General features: G+C 42.2%; 1 protein-coding gene across 1 annotated transcript in view; it reads right to left on the bottom strand.

Moving 5' to 3' along the window:
- Nucleotides 1-288: 288 nt before the first annotated feature.
- PROX1 (prospero homeobox 1) overlaps nt 289-16,604 on the bottom strand; it is a 52,335-nt gene continuing 36,019 nt past the window's right edge. The window contains exon 5 of the mRNA XM_006089881.3: nt 289-5,872. Coding sequence (XP_006089943.1) covers nt 5,687-5,872 — 186 coding nt within the window. The 3' untranslated portion in view covers nt 289-5,686. The remainder of the gene's footprint in view (nt 5,873-16,604) is intronic.

Raw genomic sequence — 16,604 nt, forward strand, 5'->3', positions numbered from 1 at the left:
TAACTCACATCATTTGGAGCCAAAGCTGTTGCTGTTTTTAAATTTTGAGGGACAGTTAAGTCTGTGAGAAGAGGTCTCAGAGACACATCTAGCCAGTTGCTACAAGGGTACAGGAAAGGTCATTCCTAGGAGCTGCGAGCATGATGTTAGGCTTGTGTAATGAAGAACTGCAATGAAAGGGAACGTCCACAATAGATCTTACAGTCACAGCTAGCCTCTTGTCCTACAATTCGACACAGGTCCAAAAAGTAAAATCACATGTTTTAACAAAATCAGACGGCACTGAGCTTGTAATGTATATTTTATTTTGCACAAGCTTGCATATATACTGCACATACATTCAGTTTAAGAGAAGATGGAAGGCACACAAGGCAATTGGACTACTGTATCCTTTAAGTGGTACAAAGAAAAGGTAAAAGTTTGGAGAGTATACAAAAGCTTAAAACACACAAAGTAAAACCCCCCTCCCCCCAACAACTGTTTATCTCCTGTTTTAAAATTTAGTAGCTGCCAAACTAAATTTTTTTTTACTTTTACTTTAAAATCAATTGTCTACTGCACCTTTTTATTTTCTTTTTAATATGGACAGGGAGTCTCATTTTTTTAAAATCATATCAATTAATATTACAGTACATCCTTGGTAATACAAAAAATTGTACACCTTCATCAAATAAATTAGGATAAATTAAACCAATAAATTATGCAAAGTCTTCAGAACAATAGACAACAACAAAAATCCACAATTGAAATTGCCTCTAGCTAAAAAAAAAAATAATTGACTTTATCAATTCAGTTATTGTACTATATTCAAATCAAAGGATCTTTATTACAAAAAAAGAGCTTAATAATGCTATTTACAACATATTGCTAAATAATATAAAGGCAGTGTTTTGTCACGGTTTATACTATATACATATGAGAAATGGCTGGGACAGTTTCGGGAAAGCCACAACCTTTGATTCTTCCAGGTAGTGCTGAGACCAACCCCAAACACATTGTTTCTCTAATTCTCATTTTGAAGTGGTAATATACAATTTTAAAATACTTTTCCCCCCTGATGTGGAGGATCGCAATATTTTAAAAATACAGAATGGATATCTTTTCACAAAAGAAGACCAGTCTGTTTCCCTTTTCTGCTCACGTTTGTGCATTTGGGGGAGGGTGTCAGATTTGAAAGAGGGCTCAGCAGAAAAGATTCGAAGCCCAAATGCTTCCAGATTCTGTTATATTCTGAGAAGGATAATTATAAGAAGATGCAAAGGTTGAATACCAGTTTTGATCCCAGCTCTGACGATGAGCATTTCAGCTTTCGTCTCAGGGATGGTTTACAACCAACAGGTCTACAGAAAACAAAGCCGCATTTCCTTCAACATAACATTTAAGTGCAATACAGTAACCGCTTACTCATATCAACCAGTTACATTCTCTTAAGGGGAGCTTTTGGAAAACAGTGCTTCTTGTAATTTGCAAACACAGAGTTTGTACCAGAAGGGAAACCTTGTACTATTCACACCAATGAATATTCTATAATATACATGGCAAAGGATTTGCTCTGTCCTCACATGTACACTGCTTCTTTCAGGGGAGTCTATAAACCGCTTTTTCTTTGATGAATTTGATAGTTCCTGGGGGTCATTCTCTTTTTCAAGCCCCCAAATGTTCAGCTTTATGACTTCATATTAGACTGCATGTGTGTGTATGTGTGTGTGTGTGTGTGTAGGGGGAGGGGTTACTTACTATATGTCTTCATGTACATAGAAAATAAATTTCATAAATTTACAGAAATGGCATCACCCTTGCCCTTGACATCTGATGAAAGAGACTGTTATCTTTTAAAAGTAGAGAGCAGGATTTTCAAGAATGCTTTCAACTGTCTATACAGTCGCTGTAGTGTTCGTAATAAATTCAACAGATGTTGTGAGAATGTAGTTATTTATTAAAATCTCATGTCTTACGTAACAACAGCCATGAGGTTAAATATTTACATTGCTTTATAAAAGTTCCCCTCTTGCTTTAGTGTTTTTGTTTTGCTTATTTTTTGTTTTGTTTTTAAAATTCTTAAAAATGATAGTCACCCACATCCCTAGCACAGCAACAGAGATTCTCAAACATAAAACACTTTAATTAAATAATACTCGGAGGCACAAAGCAAACTTCAGGAAAATGTGGGTGAGCGTTTCCTTAAATAATTACTACATTCTACCAGCTTCCACATTGCTTTACCACTTAATGAGAAACATCCTCATCAAACAGCCGGAGATACAGTAAGAATTAAATGTTTCGTTGATGCAAATAGAACGTTCTTTTCACAAACATAACAAATGTCTAAAATAGGTCCTTAAATCTAGATAGGAAAAGGTAAGCTTTCCACTTCACACGCATATATATATATATGTATATTTTACATGTGTGTATATGTGTGCATGTATGTGTTCTTATGTTCACACATCTGCACACACATATATAGCACATGGTATGAAATATTGCTTCTATACTACTTTTCATTAGGCTAAGAAAACACAAGATTTGCACCACAGTTACAAAAAATTGGCTTCTACAAGAATTTTCAAAACTCGAATGCTGCTCAAACAATTGAGGAAAAAATAATTTGCGGTATCAAACTGTTCTAAAAATTCTCTTCTTCAAAAACGTATTCTCCCGCTTTATTTTAAAAAGACACAAAATATGCATAGCTATCAACGTTATGTCAAACAGCCAGAAAAAAAAATCTAGTGTTTATTGCAGCTGTAGTAATTGGAAATAAAAGAAGATGAAATCGAAAGCCACAGAAGGCACAAGAACAATTGTACTTGTGGGGAAAAACTGGTATTTTGAAGGATTTTAAAAATCCCCCCGCTGGTGCATTTTAGTTCTAGGCACAGACTATAACCTCAAGTGTAAATGCAAAAATAAATTAGCAGAAAACAAGTGCTAGTGTGGTATTTCAACATGGACTTTAGACTTTTGTTTCCTATGCAAACTGTCCCTCATCCTTCGCCATCCCACCATAGAAAGTTAACTTTCTCCCTAGTAACCAATTTAGTTGAGCTAGAGTTGAAAGATAGTGGTTTGAAAAATCAAAACTATTAAATAGGAGTTTTGACTGACAGGTTTTTGCCATTTTCCAATGCACTTGGAGGCACAAGATTCTACAGTTGTAAAAGGGGGAAAATCACCTAAAAGCGTAGTGAACCAATTCTATTTTCAAAACAATGAGGTGAGTTTATCCTCATGCTGCAATTTCTACTCCGAAATAATTTCTATGCCTCAGTGAACACTGAGAGGATATCGTTGATAAGCGAATTGACATTTGGTTGTGAACATAGAGTTTTGCTTAATTTGGCTATTTAAATTAGAGAGGCAGGAGAGAATACTACTAAAAACCCAACTCTGGAATCAATACTGAACTTGCCCCAGCTCCAGAAGATCCTAGCAAGCTGACTACATAGGTGAATACCCTAGCCTAGGGTTTTGCCTTTTACCTTGCAAATGGCAATGCCTTATTGATATGAATTCCGTGGAACAGCCAAGACCCAGGGGTATCTGATGTGAACAGTGCAAGTCACACTCTTTCACATGAAACGAGGCTAAGGAGCGTGACCGAGGGTTGACAATGCTTCCCTACTTTGTGCTGATTGGATTTGTTGTTGTTGGTTTTTGGTTTGCATTTTATTCCAAGGTAATGATTACCTGAACATTTTTTTTCTCCTCCAGAGCAAGCTGGGACAAGAACACATGGGAACTGATGGCTCTGTGGAGGGGAGAGTGAGCCGGGCGGTGTGCTTAGCTGTGGGTGGTGCTCCAGCCCATGTCACTTCATGCTGTCCACCCGGTGAGAGTGGCTTAGTCCCCTCAGTGGTGCAGGCCATCACAGGACTGGGCTGTTTAATTTAAAGTCAGCAGGTTTTAAGGCTCTGTGCTGACAGTAACTGCCTTCATACATTCCTGTCCATCAGCAGAATTTATAAACGACGCTAAATTACAGCGTTTGGGTCAGCTAGTTAGTCACGTGGGTCAACCTGCATTCTCCAAAGTAAAATGTATTTTTACAAAAATGGAGGATAAATTGGTATTTATGTTCCGTATGATCTAAATATCAGGCTTGTTACTGTGTCATTTTTGGAGGTGTGTATCAAATGACTTAAGGGGAGGGAAGGTTCTGAAAACAAAACAAAACAAAACAAAAAACCAACTACTGAATGAACAAGGAATTCTTACTGCATCTGCACACAAAACCCATCTAACAAAACAAGTGTGAATGCCACACAAATTCTTAAGAGCAAGTATGGGACGTTGCACGCCTTTGAAAAACTGGAAAAAGGAGAAAAAGAAAAAAGAAGAGAACCATTGAAGAAAGCATAAAATAGCAGCCAGCTTTCTTATGTGTGCTGAAATTGTGTCTTTTGGGTCAACCCCCAAACTTTGCTATGCTATCCACTCTTCTCACATTTTGGTCAATATTAGCTTCTTAATTAGAAGAGACTTTATCCATTGCTCTGAAATGCTATACCTAAAATGAAGACACACTTAATTACACTGTCACCACTGTGCCTATCCATCAGGGTAGTGTGGAATTGTCCATGAAAACGGATAATTCTCATCTGGGCTCCTCTCAGGAGGTGAAGAGCAACTCATCTAACGGCTGTCAACAAACTTCTCGTGTAGGCAGAAATTTTATGGTCACATTGGGACGTCCTTTATTCCTTACTATAGAAAACTATTCAGAAAATAGTATTTTTGGGGGGATGGGGGAGTGTTAAATATTATACAGAAATAATCATTCTCTTAAGCATATGAACAAAGTTGAGCAAAGAATACGTGTGAAACTTATGTGCCTTTTAATATCTGAAGCAAGATAAATAGAAAAATGATAAGTTCTAGGGCTTTTTCTCTATGAAGAATGATATAGATTCACTTACTATGAAGAAGAACCTATGGTAAAATTTAGAGAGGATCGTGGGTAAATTTCCAGTCTCATCTTGAAAGAGTCAGTTTGGTGCAAAACTGTTCTGTCTCCTTAAGAAATGGGTACTAGTTTGGGGTGTTTGCCATGTCTCTTAGGAAAGACTTGACAGTAGTGATTATTTTTCTTTTCTAAGTTTGGCCTTTTTGCAATACTTTTGAGAAGTCAGCTGCTCATCTGCCATTGGCTTTTTTTTAAAAAAAAAAAACACACATGTCATCAAAAGCTACTGAGTTCAAACCAAACAATAGATTGAAGTTCATGAAGTGGTTTCATTGAGTTTTCTGACCTTCTTAGCAGAAAAAAACTAGAGACACACACTGTAGCATTGCTGTGTCATGAGTTTCCCTCCGCCAACCGCCATTCACAATACAGCATCAGCCAAGCAGAAGCACCGCTCACCAGTGCCCTTCCATGTTAATGTAGACTTTACACGTGTCAACATTCCTCTTTTCCCTGAAAATTAACCCTATTTTAAGTCTCCCAATGTTAAGGGCCTTGGGCAAAAGTAAACGGAAGGCAGAAGGAAAATAGCCATCCCCTTGCAAGTGGAAAACAAAAGAAAATGAGAGGAAGATGAGGAGGAGGAATTACCAGCTGATTTCATAACCTATCCATGCCTCCCAGACACATACATATGAAATCAAAACCTAGACACTTATAACTTGGACATCCAAAGGGGACTGCTACTATTCATACATTCGGAAAGAGTTGTTGAAATTTCTACTCATGAAGCAGCTCTTGTAGGCAGTTCGGGGATTTGAAAATCTCAGGGACTTCGCTGTCCAGCTTGCAGATGACCTTGTATATGGCCTTCTTCCAGGAAGGATCAACATCTTTGCCTGCAATAATGGCATTGAAAAACTCCCGTAATGTGATCTGCGCAACTTCCAGGAATCTCTCTGGAACCTGCTGATACAAGGAGACAATGGCGTTAATAAAGTTTTCAGTTTCAAGTCTCCAGTTCTTCAAAGGAAACGGAGCTAAGTTCTTTCTTTCAGAAGGGGGCTTACATGGCACCTGCATTTTCTAAAAATGGCCGGCCTCTCTTCTCTAATGCAAAGGCGTTATATATAGAAGCATTGTAATGGGGGGGGGCGGGGGGGAGGGTGACAGCTTTGTAGAGGTTTAGGAAGAGACTTGTGCCAAGGATGCATGCCGACCTGTTGAAAAGCTAGGATTCTATTGCAAATGTTAGGGCAGGACAAGGGGACACGTGGTTGGAATTCCTCACTTCATTAAGTAGGTGTGTTCCAGAAGCAAGTCTCCGACCCATCTGTCAGAATGTGAATCGGGTTTCCTTTTGATTTCCGTTATGAAAACAAGATATGTTCTCATAAGTAGAATAATAAATAATTGGCCTTTGATAGGAAATGAACCCAAGCCCTAGCCGGTTTGACTCAGTGCATAGAGCATCAGCCTGAAGACTAAAGGGTCCCAGGTTCAATTCCGGCCAAGGGCACATGCCTGGGTTATGGGCTTGATCCCCAGTGGGGGACATGCAGGAGGCAGCTGATCAATGATTCTCTCTCATCATTGATGTTTCTATCTCTCTCTCCCTCTCCCTTCCTCTCTGAAATATATATATATATATATATATATATATATATATATATATATATATAATCTCCAAGAAAACCAAAATTTCTGTGTCAGAGGATTGGCTCAAATGCTAACTTGTTTATTAAAATGCTAACTTGTACTATCAAGTAATATACATACAAAAAGGAGTAAGATGATAACATTAACGCTGAGTCCCAAAATATGAAGTTTGTAATGAATCCTAAAAATTACACATCAGAAAATACTTTACTTTCAGATTAGAATTGCTCCATAAGAGACTAGTTTATGCAGGTGATAAAAATAATAAAAACTAACATTTTTGGAGTGCTTATTATGTGTCAGACACCGTGTTATGAACTAAATGCGAATTATGTCAGTCAGTTCCCCAACATCTTTATGTGCTGTTATTATACCCATTTTATGGTGAGAAAGGTGCTGTTATTATACCCATTTTATGGTGAGAAAACTGAGGCTCACCGAGATCCAGAGAATTGTTCCATGTCATTATACTCCAAGGCAAACATTCTCCAAATATTCTTTGTAGAATCCCTAATTTTTAATCCTTTCTTTCACAGCAATTAGTGTATATATCTAGATAGATAGATAGATAGATAGATAGATAGATAGAGTGTGTGAGTGTATGTGTCTAGTGTGAGCTTAACTGTTTTTTTTAATAGTCTGACCTCTTGTCTAGGGAAAGGAGTAGCTATTGATGCACTTAGTATTCTAAAACATGGCCTATCTCTCCCTACGCCAATATAATGGATTCACAGAATCTTCCCAGGAACTCATAATTTTCCGAGTATACACTGACACTCAGTAGATCTCTGTTAGTGGGGTCATGTTTTATTTTTACAGTAAGAGCAACCATATGAGGAAGTCCATGCCCTGTGGTTGTACATGTAGACAAATCTGTCTACACATGTAAGAGGAAAAGATTTTCATCTCAGTTCAGACATGCCACTTAAAAAAACAAAAGGGACGTAATACCCTGTTGAACATATTTGATCCTTTTCTCTCCATCTTTCCCAATTTGGGCAATGGACATTTCTGTAATTGATAGGAACTGTTCAAGAAAACTAGTAGGATAACCATTTTTAAACATTTAAAATCAGACAAAGAAGTTCAATGCTTCTAATGGTAAGTCACTTGTCCTTTGAAAGAAACCTAATAGTTCCCCAGGGGGTGGAAATAGGCTCCCAGCTAGGGCTGATCTAGAAAAAGTGAGAATTTTTCCCAAAGACACACACACTGGCCAGTTTCTCAGGACAGTTCCCAACGTTTCCTGGAAAACCATCAAGACACAACCTTGTCCCCCATCAATGTGCAAACCCCATCTACCCCAATGGCCATTCCCTGCTGCGAAGTCATCTGGATTTTCTACAGAACTTTGGTGATTTTCCCTCAAATCTCCTGCATATACTAGTACATGAGTATCTGTGGGACGGGAGGGGCCAGGAGGAGAGATTAGCACTCCCACTCACCTTAGACTAAGTAAAAAGTCATTAAGCAGTTTTGCTGAGTACTCTCCCTTCTTCCCCCAACGATAATCCTTCCCATTTGATCAGATGGGCATTACTGAGAGAGGGAATCTGGCTGGAGAACAGTTAGGCAGCGCAGCTACCCACTCTAACTACTTGGTTTGGGAGCTGTTAGCCAAATGCTGCAGAAACATAATCATAGGCATTTATTAAAATAAACATTTCAAGAAGTGTGGTTTTACTGGCCATTGGCAACAGAGCCATGACGAAGATCTATGTTCCTTGAACACACAGGGTTGTACATGCATGGATTGGAGAGAGCTGTGATTACAGAAGGTATGGCAGCTGCTCCAGGGCAGGACAGACAAGGCTGGAAGCCCCGCCCACTCCCAGGACTCCACAGGAGGTCCGGGGAGCCAAGGGCCAAGGGGGCAGGGGCAGTGTTTAAGAGGAACGAGAGATATCTACAATAGCCTCAGCATTGGAGGATTAAGGAAGGAGTACTAGGGTTTGCGTAAGAACAAATAAAAGTAACTTCTTTGGTGGGGGGGCTCCACCTTACTGTTCTTCTCATTTGCCATGCTTGTTGATGGTTTTCAAGGCTTTTATCCTGTGGTAAACATTAATGTTTTTTTTTTTTGGTAGTATTCCTGGGCTGTCCTTTAACACCTTTTATATCTGTCTTGATGTTACTTAACTTCTTACCTACTTATAACTAGTTGTAATGAATTTATCATAAGGTGTCTTTAGAAAAAAGAGCCATGGTTTCTATTCTGCACATCCCCCACAATGCTTAGCAGTGCTCTTTTGAAAAGTCTTTGATATATAGCTCATAATGAGATCTTGCCTATTGCTTTAGCATCACACTTATCTTCTCGCTCAATACTTAAGGAATTTGTAAAATAAGATGGAATTTAAAGAGTTGGAATAGATCTCAGAAATCATAATTTCACAGATGAAGAAACTATGAGCTGAAGAAATTATGCAATTAAGTTGTGCAGGTGTCTTTCCATTAAACCATGTTGGTTCCTTTTTAATGCATTTTTGTTATTACTACTTATTTGAGGCATCAAAACCTTGACAAACTGTGGCTCTATGATTGAGAAAAACCACGTAAGAGTTAGTAACTTAAAATAAATGGAAATGGTACCAAAGATCCCAGGAGGGGACTTCGGTTTTGGGTTTATGTTTGGGAAGGGATGAAATGCTTTGCTAATTTAGTGTTTGCTTTGAGATAATACTCATACAACGAATTGGGCGAGATAAAGTTATAATGAGACCTGTTAATACTAGCGCAATTAATCTTTTTTTCTTTTTGTGGCTCCAGAGAGGTAAACTGATGGGTAGCAACTGATCTTCCAAAAGAGTGGGAAGGAATTCCACCTACAGGTAGAAATATCACCCATGAATAAAAGAGACCCTTACCTCTCCAATAGAAAATTCTCCCAACTCCATTTACCAGAGTAAGTTGGGGGGGTTACTTTCTGATTTTGGGGGGTACCTTAATGATAATGTCCATATTTTTCTGTACCTCTTCACACCTAATGGATTTCCAATCACTAATAAACATCTGCAGAAAATCCCTTAGTGACAAGTAATCCCTTATCTCGGTTTCTTTTAATAGAACCCAACAATGTGCAGCATGAACCCTAGAGTATCTCCTCAGCATCAGGTGGCAACAGTCAATCAAGCCCCAGGAATGCAAGACAATGCAGGCGGCTGGGAGGGGGGAGGGAAGGCCATGCCTTTGGACATGCCACAGGGGAAAAACAAAAGGCTTCCAAAGTCTCTGGCTGGGACTCGGAGGCTATTGTGGGAGCTGCTGAGATGAGTGTTCTTCAGGAGAGGAGAGTGGAAACTTTGCTCTGATAAAAGGCATCCCAATATAGGAGCCTCACCCCGCATGGTCTTGCCTCTCCTTGCCTTGATATTCGGAGGAGAATACTATCGCCACGAGGTACTTGAAGGCACTCAAAAATGTGAAGGGGCTGGCTAGCAGCATCTACCAATTTCATCACAATTGTTTGTGCTTGAGTCTCCTCACAGCAAAAGAGGGCCCCTGTGGTCTTTGATGAAATGGGGAAAATGGGAAGATGTTTTCAAGTCTTCTCAGTCAGTGGCAGGGTTATGTGCACGAGCACACATGGGCGCACACACACACATGTGCACGTGCACACATGGTGTGTTGGGTGGGTGGTTATTTTGCACCTCTTCTTTTTATTTTATTTTATTTTTTTTATCAGAATGAGTGGCAAAGACACATTTCCCCCCTGTCTTCCTCCTCCTCTTCCCAGTTGCTTTACCTTCAAGGATGATTTGTTTTATTAAACTGACTGTCCCCAGCCTCTGCAGTACATAATAAAAGCCTGACATAGCAGGCTGCCTGCCTTCTGTGTCCTGCAGACACTCATCATAAGTGTCAGGACATACCAAGGTTAGCGGTCACTGAAAGTGTGCTCGCTGGCCCAAACCTTGCCAGACGCTCTTGGCAGCTGAATGAATGTCACAGAGAATAGAAGGGGAATTAGAAAGGTTAAAAAGAAGACAGCCTCTCCTATTTTCTGGACAGAGAAGCTGATTTTTCACACCTTTGAAACGTCCACAAGCTCATCCATCGGCCCCTTGCAGGGGACCTAACCCTTGCCCCTTGCACAGCTCCCCGTAGACACCTCTCCCTCCTCAGTCCCCTTAAAAAAATGGTCCACTGGCCCAATTTCATCAGTGAAATGATCTTTGCTAGAAATGGACAGAAAACAAACCAGGCATATACCTCTCTCCCTAGCCCCTCCCCAATGACCAATGACTCCAAGAGCTTGTCTAGCTTATCAATACATTGCAATCTAATCAAAGGAGATCATCTTTTCCGTTCATCTTTTAAACTATTGTTTTGCTTTCAAACCTACCTGAATGGGGAAATGGAAAAGGAGACCTATGTATGGGCTGGAGCAGCTAACTGATGGGGAAGTAAAATGTTGGCTAGTATCGGGGTGAATTAGTTTGTGTGTGGATTTTCTTTCTTCCTCCTCCTCCATTTTTTTTTAATACTATAAAAGGGCAATAAAATGCTGACTGTCAGAAGACAATGTCAAGGAGAAAAGGGTACTGGTATTTTGGATACTCTTCACTGCTCGCCTTGGAGAGAGAGTTATTCTTGTCACAAACCCTTTTGTCTGCATCTGCTGACTGCTTGCCTGTAGCCAGCAGCATACTTTAACTGTTTTGTCACCTCCTAACATCACATGCATCAGCTGTTGGGCTTTTGTTATGGGTATTGTAGAACTAATCCGCTGTGGCTGTTCTACTGTGCAGTAAATAAAACAGAAACGGGCTTCTCAGACAATTCTGCATGAATATTTCAGATGGCTTCACAACTCCGATTCACAAAATCAAATAAATAAATAACTCCCGCCGCCCCCCTCCCAGCTTCGACCCACACACAGAAACAAAACCCCTCCAACCAGGCCCAGATGCCTCCAAGTCCCCGGCATTGAAGGCCCTGACTGGAGCCTTCAAGCAATTGTTTCAGTGAAGTTGAAAGAACAGCGCTCTGGAAACTTCCACACCCCGCCATACATCTTGATCCTGAGAGTTAGACACAGCTCATTCTGAAAACGGGGTACGCAGCTGTGAAAATCCGGGGAGCGCCTTTTCCCCTTGGGCTTTCTGGGTCGGGGGGAGCCTAATGCCATCAGAAATCTATAGTTGGAGTTCCTCGTCAGACTGCCTTTATTGTTTCCATGTGCATTTTCTTCCCTTCCGCTCATCTGCCAGGAGTCAGAGGAAGATGCTCACGTGCCCAGTTCATCCCGAGAGCCTTTCTAGGTGTCTGACCTGTGCAGGAGCACAGAAGGAGAAGGAGACCCCGGGGCTTGGTTTTTCAAAGGAAAACACACCAGGAACCCTCTGACAGCATAAATAATGGAGTGATCACACCCAAGGAGGCATTTTACTCGGTGACTTCTGAGCGTCCTTGGAGAAGTTAAGAGAGAACGGGCATGTGCCCGGGGATGCGTGCGCACACCCACGCGAAGATCCTTCCAGGGGAGAGAAAGTTGAAGTGCTTCCCCGAGCATTCATTCACCCTGGTGCGCACATGATTCCGCTAAGCAAACGCTCCCATCCCTGCTGTTTGTTAAGTAAATATTGATCAAGGAGAGACACATCTCCTGCGGGGGGGTGGGGGTGGGGGTGGGGGTAAGTTGGGGACCTTACTGCAGAGTGTACATAGATAAACTCAGATGGGTTGAGTAAGTCCTCACAGAGCTATCAGATGAAAAGGAAAGAGCAGACTCCTTATGGTCGCTCCTCTCCACTGTCTTGCTCTCCCTGAATTCTCCTGCCAGAGGCAGAGAGAACGCATGGAGCTATGAAATATGGGCACAGGATGCTGCTTCTAAGGGTCTCCCTCCGCAGCCGAGCCTGCATTTACCCTGAGTGTACAGCCGGGGACCCACTGGCCCCTCAGAAGTGGGGGAGGAGGGGTGGATGCAGGATGCTATCAGAGACGAATCCGGGTGATTGTGTCCCAAGGCCCCCACATTACGGGGAAAGCTCAGGTGGGAAAGCAGGCATGACTATGCCTTGGGAAGCAGAAAACACCATCCGAACCGAAGGCGGTGGTTTGCTTCTTTAAAGAAGAGCCCGCTTCCTGGGAGGCGTTCCACTGTGATTAATGCATGTGCGCAGAGCAGCGTGCTCTGAGAGGTGCTCTGAGGAGGTTCGCTTGGCTGATTTTATTGGCCCAGCCAACAAGTTGAGAAAAGTTGCTTTGTGTTCCCAGAGTTTTATTTCGGTCATCTCACGATTGTGACTTGAAGCCCTGTCAAGAGCTGAATGGGCCTGGTGCTTCCCGGGGAAGGCCAGCTTTAAAAATCATCTCTGGAGATTAGGTTTTGTGTCTAAAACATGGAGCACCACGGGCAAAGAGCGAGGTGTTATATTTAGGGCGCCCATCAAATGGCAACACAGCGCTTGCATTTTATGAGGACGCTCGCCCGTACCTCTGGAAGGACTGGCATCACCCTCCAGGGCACTGGCTGCGAGGCCTCCCGCAGACGCCACCCACCACTGAGCTTCAGACTAAAGTCTCTTTCATTCTGATGCTTAGGCCGCATGCAGTTTTCGGGGACCTTACGGGGTCAGATTAATGTGATGCCCATGCAGTTTTAGGCCTATGAGTGGGCTCACTTCCTGGTTCCATGTTTGCTCCTTAAATATGTGAGGAGCAAATGCTTTTAGGAAGTCGCTAGAGTTCAAGGCTGTCCTTAAAAAACAAAACAGAACAACAACAAAAAAGAACCATCAAAAAAAAAAAAAAAGCCACGTTTCTTCCGTCTAAGCAAAGGAACACATGGCAATAACAGTCTGTATCATTGTTTTTATAAACCTTCAAAAGAACAATGTTCTGTTGAGCGAAATTCAGTAGCATTCTGTAAACATTAATTTAAGGAAATCAATAGACCCAGTGAGCTAAAGCCATATTGCAAGATAAACTGGCCAGAGTGCCACTTTATCAAATAGATTTTCGTTTTCTCAGCTAGATAAAGACAGTTTCAAAACGGCGCAAACGTGTTGCAACCAAGGTTTGAGAAGTATGTGGCCTTCAAACAGTCTGCTTGTTCCTACTACAAAGCTGGATAAACATACTTTAAAAATGATAAGATGGCTCGGCATTGATTCGGCTCTCAATTTTTACAGATGGATTTCTTGGTTGTCTCACAGGAAAAGAACAAAACAAAAAAAACCCATGCATTCAGAATAGAAAACCGGACGTGGGAGAAGGAAGGGGTTAAATTGTCTTGAGAAAGGGAGCTCTGGGGGCCGTCAGTTGATGCCCGACTTTAAAAAAGAAAGGAAGAAAGAAATCTTTATTCATGCTGACCTGATGGGCAACAGGCCTTCTTGCCAAAATCCAAAAGCCAAACTCTCTCGTGGGTTTGGGATCAGAGGTTTCAGCTGGTGGAAGCTGCTCCCGGTCTGTGGTCTGCGCTGGCCATGCAATGTCATGTTAATATGCTAGCGGGTGGGGGCGGGGAAGTCAGCCCAGGGAAAGGCTGGGGAAGGACATGAGCGAGCCCCGCACCACAGCCCCACGTTTCCCTCCACCAGACTGAAAGAGCTGCGGGGATAATTAGAAAAAGTGGCTGAAGGAAAGCAGGTCTCTCCTTCTGCCCACCACTGCAGGGACCTACAAGGTGCATGTATATTCCCAAGTTAGGCCACCTGAAACCCCCCCAGTGCCCCACCCGCCCTTACCCATGCCGGCAGAGTAGCAACCAGACAGGGCCCACTGGAGGGAACACAATAAAAGGAATGAACAGTCGCATGGAAACTGCGAGGAGGGAGGGTAAGGATCTACCTTGAGTGGATGGTGGGACTCCATGAAAAAGGATCCCAGGAAGTGGACTCTGGTCTGTGTGTGGGCAGTGGAGGCCGCGCCTGGCCATCACCACTCAGGCCCTGAGTATTTTCTTTGTTTCCTCACCTGAATTTGTGTCTTTGTCTTTAGGAGTGGCTATTTAGAAAATACAGAATCCACACACAAATTTGTACACCTTTAAAAAAAAACGTTGGTAACACATGTCTCGATAAAAACACCATAGATTATCAACAGTGGGCTAGAATTGAGCACTTTGACTAATGGTGACTTTCGGGGAATGTAAAAGAATGTCTTATCGTCTTCTGCTCTACCTGATAATAATTTGTGTGTTTTCATTTTACACTATGTAAACATTCCACTGGCAGCTCTGCATATAGACATCAATAGAAATAAAGCCACCTCTCCGTGGCCCCCTGCAAAGAAGGAACTAGCATGCGGGGAACAGAAAGACAATTGTTATCGTAAAGTCTACGAGACTGTCAAAATTATTGTGTGGGGCCGAGCGTTGATCAGTGAATATGCTTCAAGCGGCTAGTTTATTTGCTCATGTTTGGAAGTCTTGGTGTTTTATATGTCAGGAAACCCAATGATTGTCATGTCGTTTGTTGTCATGGAGTAGATTTTCCGTCTTTCGCAAACTCTGCGCATGTTTGAAAGAGTGACTCCAGGTTTAAACAACAATAAAACAAACAAAATAAAATAAAATCAGAGAAAAAGCATCAAATACTAAAATGGGATACTTTCTCCCATCCCTTTAGCCCTGAGATACTACAAAGACACTTTTTGATCTTGAAAACAATTGGAAACTCCCTGCTGGGGTTACGTGTCTGGGAGAGGCTGTTCAGGTTAGAGCTGGACCCAGACTATTCAATCGAAGAATCATAGTTTTGGAACTTCAGAAGTAGAAGGGATCTCAGAGAGTATGTGTTCTGCTCAAGAGAGAAACAGCCTCAGCCAGGGGTCAGCAGCCTTTTCTTTCTTTTCTTTTTTTTAAAGTAATTTTTATTGATTCCAAAGAGGAAGGAAGAGGGAGAGGGCGAGAGAGATAGAAACATCAATGATAAGAGAGAATCCTTGATCGGCAGCCTCCTGCACGCTCCACACTGGGGATTGAGCCCACAGCCCAGACCTGTGCCCTGACCGGACATCAAACCGTGACCGCCTGGTTCATAGGTCGACGCTCAAACACTGAGCCACACTGGCCAGGCCAGCAGGCTTTTTCCACAAAGGGCTAGATAGTCAATGCATAGGCTGTGTGGTCACATTCAATCTCCGTTGCATATTCTTTTTTTTTACAACCCTTTAAAAATGTAAAAACTATTCTTATCTCGAGGTCATACAAAACAGACTGAGAATCCCACCTGGCCTGTAGACTGAAGTTTGCCAGCCCCTGCTCTTAGCCAAACTTGGGGGCTGACAACTTTACTGAGGGCCTAACGTTCTTTCATTCTTCACTCAGCCTGCGTGCCTCACTGGGTCAGCACACTGGTGGCTCTTGCGGGATAGCTTGGATTGCCTCCCCTGAATTCAACCTGCAGTGTCATACCATCCCTCCTAGGTGCATGTAAGGCTTGCCCATGGCTATGGAATAGAGTTAATGGACCACACAGAGAGATGGGCAAGAACCAAGAAGCCTTCAGTCTCGCCCCGCTTTGATTAGGAGATTTTCATGAAGCACTTTCCTGCCAGTAAATGTCTAAATGGACTCCATGGAGGAACCTGTCCCTCCTTTACCACACATCTAACCAGTCAGCTCAGATGGAAAAAGAAGCAGTACACCTGTCACTCTGTAGTGTTAACTAACTTCCCTTCAAGTCAGCCCCTTGAAGGATGTGCCATTGGTGTCTCAGTTCGACAGGCTGGTAGAGCCTGACCTTTCACTTTTGCTGCAATTCCTGGGGAAGGTGTTACAATGAATAGGGCCAAGTGTGGTGCCATTCTTGGATGGGAAATTATCCAATAACAACTCGGCACAAATCTCCAGCGTGGCACGAAGGGAAGCTGGGGCACAGATAATCCGGGTGCTCCTGTTCGTTGGAGAATGCATTACCTGATTGCTTTCTGCAGGAGATTTACCTTCCTAACTAGGCTTTGCCCGGGCTAACATTAAAACACATCTGCGTGCCCTGTATGCATGGATGGGGCGCTGTGAGCGCGGAGCCTCGAGAGGAACTGTTAGGAAGCTGGGTGAGGCAGGACCATGAGAATAGCATCGCTC

Source organism: Myotis lucifugus, unplaced genomic scaffold, assembly GCF_000147115.1.
Source record: "Myotis lucifugus unplaced genomic scaffold, Myoluc2.0 scaffold_65, whole genome shotgun sequence".
Lineage (NCBI taxonomy): Eukaryota > Metazoa > Chordata > Mammalia > Chiroptera > Vespertilionidae > Myotis > Myotis lucifugus.